Raw genomic sequence first — 20,777 nt, 5'->3', positions numbered from 1 at the left:
TGGCAGTGGAGAACAGAGGCCTGGCTTGACATCGCAGGGAAAGACAAAAAAGCACACCTGCACTATGTCTGACCTCACCAGAACGTGACGACAACTCGAGAGTGCAACAAGCGGCCAGTTCCCAGACAAGTTCACTCCTTACGAAAGGTGATGACACACTAAGTGCATCCTTCTGAAGAAAGTGGTTTTCTAGCCAGACACTGGGAGCGGCATGCACAGCTCGAGCAGGGTTAGCAAACCCACGCTCACAACCGTTAAAGCATGTACCGCTGCCCAACACACACACGCACACACACAAAACCTATCACTCTCCTGTAATCACAGTAGCAGGAGAACGGTGCAGAACCTCAGGCCTTCAGGGTTCGCGGCAGTGGAAGGCTTAACAACGGCCAGGATTCAGTTACACTTCGTAAAAAAAACCTTTCTTTTCGTGTCATGCCGTCTTGGTGCCACAACAAGTTTGAAAAATTAGGCTCTCTCTTTTTTCTCGGGCTGGGGAATTAATGGGCTTTGATTAGAAGCATGTGGAACGTGGCGAGGCAGAGCAGCTGTACATTCATTTTTATTTTTTTTTTATAAACCGACTTAATTAGCTTTATACAAGGATTTAAAGCGAGGGACTGGCTCACAAAGAAGGACCGCTCAACACCCAACGAGAACTTAAGAATGGCGTCCCTCCACGCCCCTACGTTTAGCGCATTGTCTTTTTAAAAAAAAATTATAATAATTTGTCACTCTTATGTTGTTGAGCAGTTAAGCCGAGAGCCAGAAAAGTGAAGGTTCCAAACAGGAAAACAGCCTGCTGTCAAATCTGCGGGTTCACCGAGGTTCCACGGTCTACGAGACGCGCGCTGCGGTGGGTTTTTCCATATTTATCCGGGTCGCGTGTTGACAATGAGGTCTTCAGCGCCGTTGCATGCAGCCGGGTTTGTTGCTATCTTGAGAGGCCCCGATCGTGAGAGCCGGGACAAGCGGGGTCCTGTCGTCTCGCAAAACAACACCGAACAATACATACGAGGGAAGAAGGGGGGGGGGGGGGCATCAAAATATTTACATGTGCACTTGTAACCGGCGAGAGAAGGCCAGGCTCACAAAGGCACACGGGGCCGAGAGCATGAGGCGAGGACACTTGTCAACACCCGAGGGTCCGCCCTTTCTGCACAAACTCCTCACACACGTCCAGACCGTCGGGCCCTCCGCTCGGTCTTTCTGTCTCTCCCGTTCCCTCTTTGTCCTCCCCCTCCCCTGTGCGAACACAACAAACAGAGCGTCGGGCCGCTTTAAAGCGAGGCCAAGGCATGCCTGCTACATGACTCACGGAGCTCTCTTTTCAAACTATGGAAACGAATATTGAAAAGCATCACTTTAAGTGCTCCCAAAGCGCCCGAGCGGCGGCACAGGCGCGGACCAGACAGCGCAACTCCCCGAATGACGGGAGAGCGGCGGGGTCCTTTCGCGGAAGAGCCGGGGTGAGATAAGAGCTGTGACGGTAGGGCTGGGGGGACGCTGAGTGCTCGAGCACAGGGCCACAGGGGAACACTTCGCTCCAAATCAAGCTTTAAACCGAATCCCCAGCTAATCTAATCAGATCGACTCGCAAGGGCCCAGCTATGGACTCAATTAGTGCGGACCGCGTAAAATCAAATCAAAATTAGTGGAGGAGGCCAGAAACAACAGTGGAGGATTTTTGGAGCGACCGGTGTGTTTTTGTACCAGGGTCCCCTGCTGAAGCGACGTTAGCGCTGATGTCTCCCATGAAGCCCTCGCCCCCACCTCCCCACCTCGAATTTTTACCATGTCGTGTCCTAACTGGACCCACGTCAAGGGCGCCAATCAATATATATATAGATAGATAGATAGATAGATAGATAGATAGATAGATAGATAGAAGATAGCTAGATAGATAGATAGATAGATAGATAGATAGATAGATAGATAGATAGATAGATAGATAGATAGATAGATAGATAGATAGATAGATAGATAGATAGATTAATCTATGCCCACCTCTTAGATAGATAGATAGATAGATAGATAGATAGATAGATAGATAGATAGATAGATAGATAGATAGATAGATAGATAGATAGATAGATAGATAGATAGATAGATAGATAGATAGATAGATAGATAGATAGATAGAGAGAGAGAGAGAGGAGAGAGAGAGAGAGAGAGAGAGAGAGAGAGAGAGAGAGAGAGAGAGAGAGAGCGCAGATATCAGGGCTCCATTTCAAATTCCAGGATTCTGCACGATCATACTGAACAGTAAGAACTAGGGGACGTGGATGATTCTATGTTCTGCAGTTATATCATAATGATGTTGCATAGTGATTTTCTGGCGGCGGTTTAACAATTAGAGTTAAAAAGTAGTGCCGGGAGTGGCTGCCGAGTACAGCGCTGCTGTCAATACACAGACGTTCAAAATGAACGTCAAATGAAATGGGCTGAATTGAGGGCACTGCAATGAGGGCAGCAGTGGCCTAGCAGTTAAGGAAGGTTGCCGGTTCAACTCCCGATCCGCCAAGGTGCCACTGAGCAAAGCACCGTCCCCACACACTGCCTCCCGGGCACCTGTCATGGCCGCACACTGCTCACTAAGGGTGATGGGTTAAATGCAGAGGACAAATTTCACTGTGTGCACCGTGTGCTGTGCTGCTGTGTATCACAATGACAATCACTTCACTTTCATTCAATTGGCATTTTACTGGCGTTCAATTGACATTGTTTATCGCTCGTCAGGATTTCAGCAGAAATTTACACCGAGAAAATACTGCAAGGAAGGGAGTTCGAACCCAGACATGCACAGTGCTCACAAGCTGCTATGGTTTGGAATAATCAATATTTAGAATTTCTGAATTCTGTATTTTTGGACAACATTTCTTTTTTCTTTTTTGCAAAAACCGTGACCTTTCATTGCTAAAATGAAATTTTGGTGCTTTTTCCATTCTCCGCAGGTACCCTGAGAAATATTGAACGGCACAGAGGGTTTTATGAACCTCGTCTATGAACCAGAGGACCCAGGTTGAAATCCCACGTACTACCATTGGGTCCATGAGCAAGGCACTTAACCCCGAGTTGCTGTTGACTGTCCCTGTAACTACTGATTGTAAGTCGCTCTGGATAAGGGCGTCTGATAAACGGCGTAAATGTTTTATAGCTAAAATGACAGAGGAGGATGATGCGGGACGCACAGTCAGTGCAGGCTTTCCGACAATTTCTTTCCAAGTCAATCCGTACGGAGACACCAAACCGTGCCGTAATCCCGAAATACCACTTACATATACAGACACACACACAAACGTATACAAATCAAGGCCAGGGCTAGCAACCACACACTGAAACGCAAACACACACAGATATGCAGATATACAAACGTGCAGAGTTCGTACTAAAACAGCAGGTCCCTTCATCAAGACGTCTTATCTCTGCTCCCATAATGCCGCACAGCTGCCTCTACAAAGCCAGTCACAAATTCCCCTCGCCGCGCCGCCGTAGCCGGCCCACCAGCACCATCAGCAATGACACCCTCTTAATTCCTGGCTCTTCCGACATCAAAGGTCGCCAGTCTGTGGAGACGCAGGCAACGTAGAACATCATCAGGTTTATTTATGGCCATGAGCTTTTTTTGGTCACCGTTTTCGGAGAAAAAACCCCTTTGTTGTGAGATTTGGTCATGGAGCAGACTGCTTGCCAGGGTTTATGTTGTGAGAAACTGCTGAGGGAGAAGAGGGGGGGAAACGCAGTCGTTTAATCTCACTCCAGACTGAGGGACACGGCAGAGGTGACTGGAAACTCAAAGCGCTCTTGTTCTCCTGGAGAGATTTTGGGAGAAAAACCATGCAGTGCATCAAGTCATCTGTTCCTTTCAAAGTAGAAGCCTGGAACCTTCTCAACATCTTTAACCCAGAATCGCGGCATTCTTAACCACCCCCTCCATGCCCCACCTTTCTCTTAGATTTTACTTTTAATGCCAGATTTAAAGGGTTCATTAAAAATTCTTTTGTCTACTCCCCCCTTCCCCTCTGCAAAAAAAACACAACATTCTTTCTTTTGAAGGCACAGCCTTTTAGCAGACGGAGGTTGGTGTGAAGGAACCTGGAGGACATTATCGTAATAAAATTTTAAAGTATGTATTAAATATTTCTCATTACATCACTCATTAAATTGCAATACGTACATGCTTACTGAGTGGGCACACATGCCCCACTTGGGAACTGGAATGCCAGGCTGCCATTGCGCCAAAAAACATCCCAGACCCTCGCCACTCCTTGTGCACCCACAGCAGCGTCTCCCGGCCCCACCCTCCGGATAGTCATCGCGGCCACATCTTGCTTGGCGTGGCCCGGCGCCAGCCGCCCCGAATGCCTGCTTGGTTCCCCTTGCTGAGGCTTCTATTTGAACCCTTCAGGACCAGGGCTGGGCCGCACCTGTCAGCAATTTGGCAAATATGTTTTTCCACCTGCTACCTCGCGCCCCCGCCCGCCCCGCCCCGCCCCGCTCTCCCTCTCCTCCGAGTACTCGCTCACTTTGTTCCCGCTCAAGCGCTCGCCGCGTCTTTTTTTTTTTTTTTTTTTGAGTGTTGTGGCTTGAGAACAATTCCAATTTGGGACGAGCCGAAAAGCCACATGAAACGCGCGGCGCGAACGGAGCCTCACATCTGCTGCGCAGCGAGAGTGACAGGCCGCTTTCACTGCTGCGCCATCAATCACCGCGGCCGGGGCCCCGCTCACCAGAAAATGAGAGGGGGCACGACCAAGACGGCTGATTATTAACGCAATCCGTTCAACTGGCGCACTGGCACGGGCAGCCGTCTGGCATCGCGGCGGAGCCGGAAGGCTGGACGCAGAGCGGGTCGTCCGTCAAGCCTTCAACTCCATTTCCAACCAGTGCGTGATCCTGAAACGGCTTTCGCCGACATGAATGAAGGCACCCGTGCCAAAGAAGCCCATATGGCATGTGCCAACCATATGTTGCATGGGACGGTGAACAACTCCTTTCGTTTAAAGCAAATCAACTCCAATTTCCGCCGCCTCACTCGGGATCGCCATACTGTGTCCAGAAAGGGAAAACTGTTTTGTTTTTTTTTAAATAACGTTCCATCCGTAATTCCGAAAAGACATTAATAATGTTACGTTCACATGCAGCCCTCCATTTGCATTATCCATAGAAGATTAATATCGTAGGTACATCAAAGGCATGAGGGGCGGTCGATATCGGCTGGAGGCGTGTTTTAAGGAGCAGATTAAGAACACACACTCCCTCCGAGGGCTGATGTGAGCGATCAGCACCGGGCTACTCACAGCTGGAGATCTGAGGCGAGGCTGAATGATGAGCAGCGACCGCGGCCTGAGGGCCATTTCAGGTGACGGGGCACGGCGGAGCCTTGACCTGATCGAGGCGGCGAGTGTCATCCTGCGAGTGGAAATGAGCGATGAGGTGACGTCCCTCGTTCTGTTGACTTTGGAAGCCAGCCCCTTGCTCTTGAGACCGAAGAAATCTTAGTTGTGTTTGTGATGGCAGCACACGGAGAGACAAATGGAGAATACGTCTCCAGAGCCATCGAGGGCCAAATCCGTAAGGTCATGAAGATTCAATCGACCCGATGACAGCAGAAGTGGATATCAGAAGCAGAAGATATTACACATAAAAAGGCCAAGAGTACCACAAAGAAAAGAGAGAGAGAGAAAAAAGACCCCTGCTCTCTCTTTAATGAAACTAGCAGGTACACAATGATCGGTTTCAGATGTGTTCACGGCGAGGCTCAGTTCCATCACGTTACTTTGTGTTTGGCAGCAAGACGCCCAAACTGAACAGAGACACGAAATAGCCTCAAAAGGACAATCAACCAACCTTAATGCAGACGAGCATTCAGCCAATGCAGTGTCTTGAAAGAAAGTAATGGATCTGAATCCTCCTTCGCTGTGGAGAAGATGGAAGTGTTCAGATGACTGATACAGCAACAATGTCCTGATTTATCACAGGCCGGGATGAAGACAGCTCTTAGTGAAGCCAACTGTGCGGATGGACAATAAACAACACGACGGGTTTTTTTTAATCAATGCAGTGGACCCAGAAGAGAGTCACAAAACGTTTGAGAAATGTGCGTGAAGCCACATGCATCTGATTTGAACAAATCTGAAATGTACATAATGTGCTTGTGGCCAATCACAGTCAAAATCTCTGTTAAAACACAGAAATTTTTTGTCTCCTGCAACCAGTCAAGGCACAAGACATTCTGTCTGTCCGCTCCAGGTCCCCAAACATTATGTGTTCTTTCATTTATTTCTTCATCCAGTACAGAGAAGATGCCCACTCAGCCATCTGTTTTTACCGCATACCGTGACTGAAGTCCTCATTCCCTAGCAGTGTTGGTGCCATCTTTTCCCAGACCCAACTGATTAATACTAAAAATACGTTCAGAATACTTTCGGTAAATGGACGAAATGAGAAGAGTCCAATCAAGGTTATACGGGGATTGCGAGAAATCGTGAAAGTAAAACAATGGCACCATGGTTGCGTTGAGCAGTTACTATAAATATACATTAAATTGTGGTAATATTGCTTTCAGAGCAATCGAGCTTTGGACAGAAAACATTACTTAAAAACCAGTCTTCATTAAATGTTTAATGTTGTACGCTTCTTATCAACCCGTGCATCACATGACATGCAGAAAGAAAAACTTACGAAGAAACTTATGAAGAAATGTGGATTTATTTAGGTTGATGTAGCTGTTCACACGGGCAAATAGTGAACTGATTGTCATTGTGATACACAGCAGAGCACACGGTGACACAATGAAATGTGTCCTCTGCTTTTAACAATCACCCTTGGTGAGCAGTGGCCAGCCATAACAGGCGCCCAGGGAGCAGTGTGTGGGGACGGTACTTTGCTCAGTGGCACCTTGGCGGATCGGGATTCGAACCGGCAACCTTCTGATTACAGGGCCGCTTCCTTAACCTCTAGGCCACCACTTCCCCAATTTGATAATCTGCGCTCCTCATCTGCGATGTTACTAATTTGCAATTAATAGTTGTTAACAAATTCACATTATATCCTGTGAAAGAGACATGAAATAGTATTTGTCCACTGACATCAGGAAATCAATCTGTTGATCTATTATGGACCAAAGTTTTAATATTAGTAGAGATAAATAAAAGATCTTGATTCATTTCAAAACTAGATTGTGGATGTCTTTTGTTGTTAAAGACTGCCAGGTTGTGCACCCCTCACCATATGAACTTTCATGCTGAATACAACGTTTGCACCATATTAAATCAGGCCTACCAGGATAGGAAAGCATTCGGCAAGCTCCAATCCTGCACTCAAAACCAAAACTAAATCAAATGAAAATTATGTTGAATCCTGGTATTAATCACATATTACTGATGGTCCCCTGAGAATAATAGCAAAACTATTTAACCAAATGTAACCATCTCCATGTGGATGTATGCACATAGTGCATAATTGTCAGATGCACAGCTCATCTCCATATGTGTGTGGCGCTTTCTACAGTTTTCACTCAATCAATGCATTACACAAGGATTTGACTGCATACATCAAAAGTTGGATTAGCCTTAAATCGCTACTTAATCACTGCACTGAAGCACACACACAGACAGACAATCGAGTCAGACACAGATCACCCCGGTAAAATTCTTCAGATGATCCACCATTCAGCACACCAGTAACAGTGCATGGAGGTAAAAGTCCACGGAAAACACTACGGCATGACGTTATGAACTTCACAGTAATCACGACTTCAAAGCGTGCATTTTTCTAGTGGCATGGGTTCTGGCAGGCACTGGAGGAAACGCAGGCAACTTGCCGATTCGCTCCTCGAGCGTAGCTTATTCGAGCCATGCAAATTTGGCAAAAATCACAAGCAACCTAATTTATTGCTGACTGCAGAACCAATGCCCCCATAAATAATGGCTAGAACAGGCCCAAAAGATGACACAAAGACAACAGCTTCAGGAGAATTCCTTTCCCAAGTAATTGCACTACAAAGGGTGCAGCGGGACTGGGAGACGGTGTGGAGGTGGGGGGGGGGGTTTACCAGCCCAAATTACACTTCAGACGGCACAAACCCAGCCAAGCACGGTCAGAAAGTGCAAGGGTGAAAAATCAAAGTACATTCTGCTGTTCTTTTTGAAGATAATAAAAGCACGTAACACCCTGAACTCCACTCTGAAGACGTTCAAACGCTGGTCAAGGACGGACATAACCAGGTTTGTCTCACTGCCAGCAGACTCCCACACAACTCTTTGAATAGGAGAGGTGAGGACAAGACTGCAAAAAACAAGCTAGCCACAAGACCTCTGAAGTAGAATTGGACATTAAATACCAAATGCGATACAAAAAGTTCACATCAAATGATGTGGCTCATTAAGAGGTTCATTAATTAGGGATGCAAGCAACTTATAGGTGTGGAGAGAAGAAGCGTAGTGAAATCAGGGTGGAAGACCTGTTCCAAGGAGGGTCAGTGTGGGTGTCGTTTCTTGAGAGGACCACTCAATAAAAGATGAAAACCATTCTTCAATCTCCCAAAAGCTGCTTGAGTCCTTTGGAAATGTATTTCTTATATCAAAACATAGGCATGGTTATTGCGCCAAACAGCTGCCACATTTCAGTAAACAAAAAGGGGCACTGCCACCAGGATGTGCCATTTCTAAGCAGCGGTATTCCTGGTCAACAACAATGTGTAGGTAGAAGGTATGAATCGAAGTTTGACTTCTTACAATAGAGCTTGATGCCATCTCCTCCAGAGGAAAGGATATGGCAATGTGACAACAGTCTATCAGAGCCAGCATTAAATTTTTCAGCAATTTGAGCTACATTAGCTCTTTTATAGCATCAGTCAACGGCATCTAGCACGCACTCCACAAATGGATCTATAGGACCTGACCACAGCGTACAGGAAAGACCTGCATTTTTGGAGATGCTATGACCCAGTCATCTAACCATTATGGGTGCAATGATTAGTCAAAAATTTACAAAAATTGTCGCAGACAAAGTGGAAAAATCGTAAATGGTCAAAACAACCATTTGAATCCATTGAAAGGTTAAGAATCTGAAAATAAAGAAAATAAAGACTGCACACTTACTAGTGTAATTTGTAGTACCGTTCTCAGTCAAAAAATACACTTCTTACATTGATACTGAGCACAACATTTTTTCCAAAACCCACCGATGCCCAACATGAGATTCTGTGATTATTTTATTGAAAAGATTCCAACATTATCCGTGGTCATGTACTATTTGCTCAAAAACGCACAAACTGATTGACTGCTTTTTTACCAGGGTGGTAGTAGCCTAGTGGGTAACACACTCGCCTATGAACCAGAAGACCCGGGTTCAAATCCCACTTACTACCATTGTGTCCCTGAGCAAGACACTTAACCCTAAGTTGCTTCAGGGAGACTGTCCCTGTAACTACTGATTGTAAGTCGCTCTGGATAAGGGCGTCTGATAAATGCTGTAAATGTAAATGTAAATGTTTTTTCAGCCAGTTACACACACTTTTAGCTTGAAATTGACATGACATTGCAAGTGAAAAGTCACAGCAAGGTAGTTTGGAGTGCCTGCATAGTGAGATGCTCCGGTCACGGCAGGCAGTGCAATGCATTAAACTACTTTTATGAGATTTCGGATGTGCTAAGTGCACATTACAATGACTACAAACAGCCTTACATTGCAACTTGTTGTTTTGCCTTGGAAAGCCAAAATCTTGTCCTTCCTACTACTTTTTCTTATTATTATTAAGTTAGTTGAAATTCAGCCAACTTATTATTCTTTTATCTATTTCATTTATTATTAATTTTATTTATTTATTATGAATATCTTATTCTCTTGTTTTTCTCTGCCACTTTTTCCTCACTGCATCTACTGACACAGATTTTAAGCTACATAAATTTTTCAGCTACATTCAAGTTTTTAGGGATTAAACTTCAGATTTCGTAGGTGTGTGTGGTTCAGTCATCTGTTCAGGATTGTCTTTAATATCAATTTATTTGTTAACATTGAAGTGAATGAAAATTGAACTTCCACAATTTCGTGTAGTGCGGTGCAATATCCGGTTTGTTTTCTGCGATCTTCACTTCACGCGACACTAGATGTTGCATTCAGGTTCTCAGCATGCACCAATACCGCCGCCTTATTTGGATGGGGTACCAAGTTCATTCAACCACGCTTGATGGTACGAGCTAAGATGTGGGACTTTTGCGCCATGTACGTGTGTAATAACAAAGGATCAAGGCATAACATTTCATAAGTAAGATCTTATTGTCATTATATTGTATTTCCGAAATTTTGTGTTGTAAATGTGTTTCTATAGTTCTATAGCCTTTTTGTGGTGTTTGTATTTGCATTGTTCTGCATATAGTCGTTTAAGTTCAGTTTAAGTGTAGTTTAGGTTTATTTTGAATGGAAAAAAATACCTATATGCAGATTACATTTTGAACATAAAAGCTATGCTATATTTTCAAAAAGTGCTTCTTTATCAGTTTATTCATAGCTCAACAGTAAATACATGTCTGACATTTGAAACAAGCAAAGACAATAAAAATTCTGTAAACCATCTTGGCCCTGATGTATACCATCTTGGCCATTCATTCATTAAAAAAGGAGCGCAAGCCCGTACCAACAGGGCAACTCTATTGACGCATTCACTCCCGTAGTGGGGCCCATTCAATGCGACGAGTGTTTATATCTATGTCTTCCACTGCTGATGGCAGACATTGTAGAATATGATAATTGCTTTTCGTAGTATCGTAACTTTAGTGCTTAAAAAAAAAAATAAATAACCTTACAACTCACTGCACATTGATTTCAACACACACGTTCATTAACTAAAACATTTTCAGATTATTTTTCCGATTTTGGTTCATAATCGTTGTCCCTGCATAGGTTTGACCGGCATAATCTTCCCCTGGGATTAAATGCACAGTCATAAGGGGGTCCTGCCCCGCGCCCCTCAGATTTCCTTGACAAAATAACACCATGAGGCAGTAGTGGCCAAGCAGGTAAGGAAGAGGACCCATTCTCAGAAGGTTGCTGGTTCGAATCCCAAACCGTCAAGGTGCCACTGAGCAAAGCACCATCCCCGCCTGTTATGGCTGCCCACTGCTCACCAAGGGTGATGGTTAGAAGCAGAGGACACATATCATTGTGTCACCGTGTGTCTCACAATGACAATAGTTTCACTTTCACTTTTGTTAGACCCTCAGATCTTGTCCGAAACATCTGCTCCCAACACATCAGCTTGAAGGACAAAATGTCCATCCATATATCCCACCTAAAGCAAGGTTCCATTGGAACAAGTATAGATATGAATCTATTAAAATTAGATCATTTTCCTTCCTTTTATATTATGCCCAGCAACCCTTAATCATATTGCCACCGATTCAGCCAGATTGATGAATGGGATGGAGTGTAGTACCCTATGATATCAGCTTTATTTTTTTATAAATTCAGTTTTTTCCATTTTAATTCTTCTGAATACCATGTTTTCCATTATAAACATATTTATTCAACTAAAACTACATGATTATGGAGTGGGTGGGTGGGGGGACCTACAATGTGATATATCACACTTAATCACCATTCAACAAAGTGCTTGGGCATTTACTCATTTGTAAACCACTTACATGTAAATAATATGTGCTTTTCATGCAAGAACTATTTCGCAATACTACACATTCTTCCTTTTGTAAAATAAAAGTGCTTCACGTTTGACTTAAACATAAAAACGTGAATTGTAAAAAAATCCCGCCTCAACCGGAAAGACATGCAGTGGGATGCAGCGGCTAGAAACCCCGAATTATACACAATTCCGTGTCTTCTAGCGGACTCCGTTTTATTTGTTGTATTCAGTGATTCAGTCCGCGTTCTCCGCATCGCAGAAATCATAGGGCCCTAGGAGTGCAATCACACATTAAATGCTACACCGTACTATCTGTCTTGTGGGCAGCGTTGTGGACAACATGTGACACATTTTGTACTAAGACAGCCCGGTTCAAATCCGTACAGTGTGGCTGTTCCTTCTGAAGTAATCCTTGCACACACAAAAGACATTTTGAGCTCAATTTCGACTCCAACATCACACTTGACCACAGTCGGGCTTCAATTGCTGATGCACGTGTAGGGACGTTGCCATGGTCACCATCACACCGCGGAGTCAGACCGCCACGGTGTGCATCCTCCGTGTAAACCCGTGACCCCGGTGAGTAAATGTTGACAGATTGTCATCTGGTCACAGACACCGAAGACTTGGATTCCACCCTGCTTTGAAGGGTCTGTCTGTGAACCTCAAAACCAGAGATGTTTTGGCTTTAGGAGAGGAAACTTCATTTACCAATAACGGCAGTGGGAAACCTAAAACACCACAGTCTGTGATTTTAGAGCTCGCTTTGAAATGAAACCGCCCCTAAGTGCTCAGGGTCCACAACTGAGGGGTATGGTGGACTTCAGTTGTGGACAGCTAAAGACTGTATAATAGGTGGCATTCCACACACATACATAAGAAACGACGGGATGAATTATAGACAATCACATTTTTGTAAACATAAATATACAACACGCGGGGTTGGCTCGGGACAGTGGTTTCCCCTGAAAAGAAAGGAAGGAAAAACAAAGGCAATCCAATTTAACAAAGCATACAAATCCAACTTCGGCATTATCCCCCGCACACACACCACAGTTCACTGGGATTTTTTCCTCCTTCAGCCCACTTCGTTTGGCGACGGGGTTGGGGTCAGGTCTTTCACTCTGAAGGCCAGACCAGCTGCGGGTGAGGGCGGGTTCGCCGTCTCCCTCGCCTGCTGAGCCAACGCCACAAGCCGGTGCCCTCTCAAGTGCACGGGCGGGTTTCATCTGTCGGCGCGGGGAGACGCTGAATTGATGAAAACGCTCGCATTCCAGACTGAAGATATTAACCAGCTGACCTCCACTGCGGGATACGGCGTGCGAATATGGCCCGCCCCCCCCCTCAGATCGCAGTGCAGCGCAGCGCCGGCCGCCGCGGGGTTCCGCCGTTCGGCGAGGATGCGGAGGCTGCAGACTTTCATCGATAGAAGCGATCGGACAGGAATTGGGCCGGCGCCGACTTCTGTTTCAAATCCAGACCTCGCCAGGGACGTAGCTGGTGCTGGACACGTGCATGCAGAGTCGCCTCAAACGTCCAGGAAAAGTGTTTTGGAGGAATGCGAACGACTCATTGGAACGAGGGCCCTCATTTTATACCTGCAGCTCTGAACACGGTCCAATTACAGTACAGGACAAACGTTTGGGCACGCCTTTCCACTCAATGTGTTTTCTTTATTTTCATGACCATTTACATTGGTAGTTTCTCACTGAAGGCATCAAAACTATGAATGAACACATGTGGAGTTATGTACTTAACAAAAAAAGGTGAAATAACTTAAAGCACGGTTTAGTTTCTTCAAAATATCCACCCTTTGCTCTGATTACTGCTTTGCACTCTTGGCATTCTCTCGATGAGCTTCAAGAGGTTGTCACCTGAAATGCTTTTCCAACAGTCTTGAAGGATCCCAGAGGTGTTTAGCACTTGTTGGCCCCTTTGCCTTCACTCTGTGGTCCAGCTCACCCCAAACCATCTCGACTGGGTTCAGGTCGGGTGACTGTGGAGTCCAGGTCTCCGCTTTTTGTTAAGTACATAACTCCACATGTGTTCATTCATAGTTTTGATGCCTTCAGTGAGAATCTACCAATGTAAATGGTCATGAAAATAAAGAAAACACATGAATGAGAAGGTGTGTCCAAACTTTTGGCCTGGACTGTATATGTGCCCTCGGTGCCCAAAAGCCCATTTGTTTAAGGACTAACGGCTGAAGTTTATTTAAACAGAAGCAGGTGCACTTCTTCTCAGCACAGTTAAAGACGCACAAGAATGTTATAAATAAATTGCACATTCAACTTAAGGCCTTAAACAAACAGAAGAACCTTTTGGTTTGTGACACAGAATCGTGTATTATCTGACGCTCCTCCAATGATCCGCTGCATATGAATCAGCTGTCTAACGCAAGCGAGAACGAATCTCTGTCATTCCATCGTTTGGGAAGGTTCTTCCAGGGACGCTATTCGGTTTCAAAGCGACGTGTCAGGCTTTGGCGCGGTAGGGTTTCTCTTTGTTGGTTTCTTGGCACTCAATGTTGCGCAGCCGATCCTTATCCCAATTGATCGTGCGCAGCTCATCTGTTCGGGATGCCACGCTCACCGACGACACCCCCACCCAGGCTCACTAGTCACTCATCTTCCAACGCTGCAGCGCACCATCCAAACAGGCAAGGGATGCTTCTCAGATACGGAAGTTCAGCCAATCCAATTCCGCGCAGCCAAGGCCCGCCAAAAGCACGACGGCGGTACAGTGATCGTCCAAAGGATGCAACAGGATCTCCCAGGTAACCACAAAAATATATTAAAATGTTATAGCAAATGTATTAATACAAATAGTTGCTTCCAGTGGGGCCGCAGAGAATTGAAATCGCGTTACTTCTCAATTACAGTCTACAGTGTAGAGAAAGGCTGGTAACACCCTAGCGGGTAACACACTCGCCTTTGAACCAGAAGACCCAGGTTCAAATCCCTCTTATTGCCATTGTGTCCCTGAGCAAGACACTTAACAGTAGTTACAGGGACCGTCCCCTTAACTACTGACTGCAAGTCGCTGTGGATAAGGGCGTCTGGTAAATGCTGTAAATGTAAAGCGAGAGAGGCAGTGCGGCGCAGAAGTAATCGAGTGAGAGTAATTAATAGCGGTCTCATTAAGGCAACATCCTGACGGTGAGAGGGTTCTCTCTGCAGTGGGGCAAACCGTGGGCTTTTAATAAGGGTTCGGAGGGGTAAGCACCGGATGAGTGAATGAGTGTGTGTGTGTGTGTGTGTGTGTCAGATAGTTCACACAGAGCCCTGGCCACAAGCCACAATGCCTTAGGAGAGTCAGAGAGAAGGAAGAGGTGGAGGAAAAGAAGAATGGAGGGAACAAGGGAGGAGGGGTGAAAAAAAAAAAAAAAAAAGAATAGAGAGAGCGAGGCAGCAGGGGGTTTACCTGCAGCACTTCATTCATGTGGGCAATCTGAGCTAAAGATTTTCCCAAGGTCTCCAAAGACTGTTTTCCATGAAAGGAATTTGAGGATAAAAAAAAAAAAAAAAAAAAAAAAAGAGCACAATTAGGCCCAGCGTTTGCCAGCCCCTTTTCTCCTGAACGAAATATCCACTCCACCGAATACTTTTTTTTTTTTTTTTAAACGCAGACTTGACTTGGTGCTGGTGACCCCCTGCGTCTAGGCTTGTCTATCCTGATGACCCCCCCCCCCCCCCTTCACCCGGCAGCAGGGTCGCATTTCTCAAGACCCGTCAGGCCCGTGTTGTTCTAACCCGCCGTTCTCGGCCGCGCACGGGGACGTTTACCTCCGGCCCGGCACCCGCGGCTCCGTGTTGACTTTACACTGGAGGCGGGACCCCCCCGGTTTGTGAGCGAGCGTCTCCATACTCTGCGTGTGTGTTTTTTTTTTTTTTTTTTTTTTACCTAAATTTGTCTGCAGTAAAGAGGTCATTTATTCGCTCGGTGCTTCGGTTGTCCCGTAGCCAACACCACCATTACGGCGTAATTACGCTCGAACGAGGCAGACGGTTGGATGCCCTTTAACTCGCAGGTGGCAGGCGGTGCCAAAACCACTCGTCTCATGGCTCCAGGTCCCAAAAGCCGGGGCGCTGCGTGCAAAACGTCACTTTCTGGATTTACGCGTGGACCAAAGCAGGCGCGAGGGGAAGGTGTCAAAGGTCACCTCCTCCCGCCTAAGCCCAATACACACCGCGGCGAGCTTGCAACGCATCCTCTGTGGCTCGTTAACACACCGCGCGGAGTGCCGCTGCATTCTCGCGCCGTGTGTCAGTCGGCCCGCTCCGACGCGTCCCGTGAGGTCACTCACGCCCCTCGCCGAGAGCGCGGTCCCCGCCAAGACGCTTTATTAAAAAGGACGGGGCCCACAACGCACACAGATCAAAATCACATCAAGCCAGGCAGAGCGGGCAGCCTTGAAAGAATTAGTCACGCTTTACCGTTTACGCTCACACGGAGCAAGGGAGGAGAAGGCCGAAAGAAAGTAGGAGAGGAGGAGGAGGAAAAAGGGAACTTAGAGTTGAGGACTGATGTGGTATAACCTCATCTGTATAATCATCACTCTCGGATCGGGAGGATTTTTTTTTTACATTTTTTTTTCTCGTCTGTTCTACCGCTCGAGCCATGCGGTGATATCAGTCATCGCATGGTAGGCCCCGCCAGCTCCGAGCCGAGATCCGCCAACGTCGGGCGGGGACAGGCTGACGAAAGCCACAGGTTGGCATGAAGACGTGTCTGCAATTACAGCACCGGCCGCCTGTGTCACCGCCTCCTGCACTCTGGTGCCCATGTGGGGTGGTTTCGTGGCCCCTGCAACTTCAGAGCTCCTGGACCCCTTTCCACTCGTGCTTCTGGGAAGCAGCGTCACTTTCAGGGACAAAATGCCCCCGAAATCATCATGAGGGAAAACGCCACCAGACATCACAGGTGTTCCCTCTCTTGACAGCTGATATATTCCGGCACATAAATCCTCCTCCGTCTCCGCCCGCGGCGGTGGTTTGGAGGAGGTGGGGCGGATCCCGGGGGACCGTACGAACGTCGGCTTGTATCTTTTGACAGTAAACGCTCGTCAGATCACAGGGGCTCGTAAAAAAGAGCAGATGCGGCTTTTTTAATGCCGAGCTGCACTTATCCGGCCCTGCAGGTGAAGCGAGTTACGAGAAGCGCGTCACTCGCGACGCAGGAGAATGGCACGTCGGGGGGGGGGGGGGGTTCAAACCCCATCCGACAGGGTGGTAGTAGCCTAGTGGGTAACACACTCGCCTATGAACCAGAAGACCCAGGTTCAAATCCCACTTACTACCATTGTGTCCCTGAGCAAGACACTTAACCCTAACTTGCTCCAGGGGGGGACTGTCCCTGTAACTACTGACTGTAAGTCACTCTGGATAAGGGCGTCTGGTAAATATAAAAATCTTTTTTTTTTTGTGGCGATGCTATTTTTGGGGGGGGGACGGTCCCCACTGTAGGCAGTTTGACCGGTGCGGCGTGTCCCTCCCCCTTTTCGGTTCGATAGCGGACAATGGCTTTGTTAAACGGCAGCTTGTGCCGCGGCCACGCGATGCTGAAGGCACCTGGCCGCGGGGCGAGTTCGGTCACCGTACCTGCGCGTCCGTCGCGGGCGAGCTCATGTCCAGCAGCCGCATCTCGGCCTCGGGGTCCCCGGGCGGCGGCGGCGGCGGCGACGGCGACAGGTCGCTCCGGCTCTTCTGCAGGATCTCGCGCTTCACCTCGGACCTCAGGTCCAGGTAGCAGACGAGCGTGGCGAGGTGCAGGGAGAGGGACAGCACGAAGAAGCCCAGGAAGACCTTGCAGTTGTTGCACTGCCTCCTGCAGGCGCAGGTCGAGGGCTTGGCGTCGCGGTCCTCCAGGCCCGCGAACTTCTCCGATAGCGATTTGGGTGCCATGGCTGGGTGGGGAGTCGCGCGGCGCTAATGCTGCATACTCGGCTCGTCGCTGAACTTGGGGTCCGGGTGGGAGCGGTGGGTGCCGGAGGACTGCCACTTTCTCCCGGCTTCATCTGGTTGGGGAGCCGCAGAGGGCAAGCCAGCCTGATAACCTACTGGAACCCTTGCGCTACGCCCCGCCCCCTGCCGTGATTGGCCGCCGCGCGTCCTACGTCATTTCATTGAAAACCCTCCCGCGGAAAACCTCGCCGTTTCTGCTCAATGGGGTTTTCTTTTACAGACGCGGAGTGGGGAAAGTCGCCATCGGCCACAAAGAATCGGAGAACTCGCGACGGGATCGCTGCATAATCCACACTAGATTCGTTAAAAACGACAAGTAGAGGAAGTGTGTTTCTTTAGGCGGGCGGTAGTAGCCTAGTAGGTATCACACTCGCCTTTGAACCAGAAGACCCAGGTTCAAACCCCCGCTTACTACCATTGTGTCCCTGACTTAACCCTGAGTTGCTCCAGGGGGGGACTGTCCCCTGTAACTACTGGTTGTAAGTCGCTCTGGATAAGGGCGTCTGATAAATGCTGTAAATGTAAATGTAGGCCAGGCGGAGCAGAGTCTGTTAAATGATGCTGAGAAGCAGCCAGAATGCACGGCATTGCTGTAATTTAATCTTGAAGTCATCTTGGAACGATAACGGAGTTTGGCAACGATTTGTATTTGGAAGGAGGCGAGAAGACAAGGTGTAATGCAAAAGCCACAATGGCCTTCTTCATCCCACAGTCCTCCCCAGACGTCTATTTAAATGCCGAAAGAGCAAGCCTTTTAGCCATTGCGTTACATTAAAGACACTTTCAACTGCCTACAAAATTGGGAATTGCTCACTCAAAAATGGTCTACAGTGAAAAAACTGAGCTTCTGGGATTTTCGGATGACTGAACATAAAATCTCACTCGGAGCTCATTATGTGGTGTTCATGAAATTTACCTTCATCTCTTGCTGGTATGGAAAGCAGGAGTAAGGGTTTGCTGTAAGAAAGCTTTGGGATGTTAGAGAGATGTTGTTTCTCCTTTGCTTTGGATTTAGATCAGATGCCTGTGAGTCAGGTGGAAAGCCTGGAATGTAAGACCGAAATCAGGGCTGGATTTGGATGTAAGATCCACCATTAAATATCTGACCTATTATAATGGCTGCCAGTCATATAGGCTCTTCTGGTGACACGTACTGCTCTATTTATTTCCCCCAAGCAGGTAATAACTTTCACACAGCAGCAGGTTTAGTTCACGGTTGGACGTCTCAGTCCTCAGCCCCTTCCCCATTCGTCACGTATCCCCCACTCCTGTCAATTCCCCGCCATCTGCGGCCAGGCCTCACATCTTTAAAGTGTTAATATAAAGGCATTATAGCATAATACTAACATGTGTCGAGCCATATATTCTCATCCACTCTCCGCTGAAACTTAAAAGCAGCGCTGGTGTGAGTCATGAGCCATAATAAACGTACAAGCACGCTCACAATGCCGTTACCACATGTCCAGTATCGCACAGGCTGTATCACTGATATGCACTCGTTTCCCTCTGGTTTTATGATCTATGACTACTCATACAACACATGAGCTGATACACACCAGCACAGCACAGCAGTCTATATTAGTAGCGTACAATTGCTTTCGAATGACAAACGATCATCTTCGGAAAGCCCGGGAAGGTGTATGAGCCCCTCATAGAACACACAGGCCCATCTGTGTAAATGGTCCAATTACGAATTGACGCTTGGACTCTCGTGCGACTGCAGGACAGGGGTTATTTTTTTGCACTGCAAATCCATCTTGTCCTCATTACGCATGTGTAATACCAGGCAGCAAACGATCCATTCGATTTGCCATGGAAACACACAGCACTGCACTTGCAAACATTACTGAGTGCAAATTTCCTGTTAATATTTAATTAGGTGAGACTTTCCTTTTAAGTCTGTCCTGATAGAGACGGAGGGACGGGATAATAGCGGTGCACTTAGTGTGTCAGTTTGGGCCGGCCCCGCCCTTTGGAGTTTAGAAAGTCGGCACAGAAATACACCCCACAGCTGTCTGTTTCTTAACAAGCTACTAAAATTATGGCTGATAATGCGCATGTACACATACACACACACACATACACTTTGGAAGAGGCATCAGGGCTTTCACTGACTGCGGTTTCTATTTGCTGCTGGCAAAGAAAGAAAGAAGCGTGGGATGACAAACCAAAATAAGAGATTGAAGTCATTTTCTCCTGAGATGCGCTTATGTCACTGAGTGTCAACGAGAGCGGATGGGAACAGTTCCGCTTTAATGGACTTGAGTTACAACCAACGCAGCAGGTCCTGCACATCTTTTCCCGGCCGCTCTCTGAGACCCGACATCATTTGTCTCAGTCGTGTCCCCCGTTCTCCTCACGAGACCGCGGCTTTCTGACACATTCGGCACGAAACCGAGGCGAGTGGGAGCATCGGTATTTTGAATAAATGTTATGTTATATGTTCTCATGCTTAAACAGGTGCTAAGAGGAGCTGTGTCAGGAACCTCTGGTACTAGACCAGTTTTGTGGTATCAAGTAGCCTGGTACCCCTGTGGCGCTCACATGTCCCTCCATTTTACATCTGTTAACCAGGCGCTCTGTGTCATCTCGCATGTCTGTGTTACACACTGATGAACGAGTAACATGCCAGGAATGTGACATGTACCCGTTCATGTCTAAGATCCCTTGTTATTTCACACTTGATAAACTTCTGAGGCCCTCTGTGTTTGTAGTGTGGACACATGTGATCTGTCACACACTGCGCTACATGCCATGTTGTGCTAAAAGCCTTTATGTCCTTGTTTTTTTTTTGTTAACTTATCTGACCCTTGCTGCTAAACCCATGTCAAACATAATTTTTTTGACCCCTTCTGCTAACTCACATGTTTTGCGTCTGACCCTTGCTGTTAAACCGATGTCAAACATGATTTGGCCAAGCGCTGTTGTTAAATCCATGTCAGACGGACCTCCTCTGACCCTAACGTTTGCCCACCCTCCGTCTCTGGCCCGTGCTTTGGGGATCAGTCCCAACATCTGTACCCCAAAACCCACCCTGCGCCCCTCTCTGTTCCCCCTAAAGCATCACAGATGTGCCTGCAAAGAACCCAACGCTCTGAGCGTACAACACATGTATCCCAGAGTCCCACAGTCCTGCTGCAGTATAGGCTTCAGTCGCCCCCTCATACCCCCGC

At 47.2% G+C, this 20,777-nt stretch overlaps 1 protein-coding gene across 4 annotated transcripts in view; it reads right to left on the bottom strand.

Moving 5' to 3' along the window:
* eda (ectodysplasin A) overlaps positions 1 to 17,683 on the bottom strand; it is a 39,338-nt gene extending 21,655 nt beyond the window's left edge. For all 4 annotated transcript variants that reach the window (XM_028983590.1, XM_028983591.1, XM_028983593.1 and 1 more), the window contains exon 1: positions 17,242 to 17,683. In XM_028983590.1, the coding sequence (XP_028839423.1) occupies positions 17,242 to 17,544 (303 nt within the window). In that variant the 5' untranslated portion in view covers positions 17,545 to 17,683. The remainder of the gene's footprint in view (positions 1 to 17,241) is intronic.
* Positions 17,684 to 20,777: the final 3,094 nt, after the last annotated feature.

Source organism: Denticeps clupeoides, chromosome 6, assembly GCF_900700375.1.
Source record: "Denticeps clupeoides chromosome 6, fDenClu1.1, whole genome shotgun sequence".
NCBI classification, from domain to species: domain Eukaryota; kingdom Metazoa; phylum Chordata; class Actinopteri; order Clupeiformes; family Denticipitidae; genus Denticeps; species Denticeps clupeoides.
Note: the sequence above shows the minus strand (reverse complement) of the source record. Positions and strands in the feature narration are given on the sequence as shown.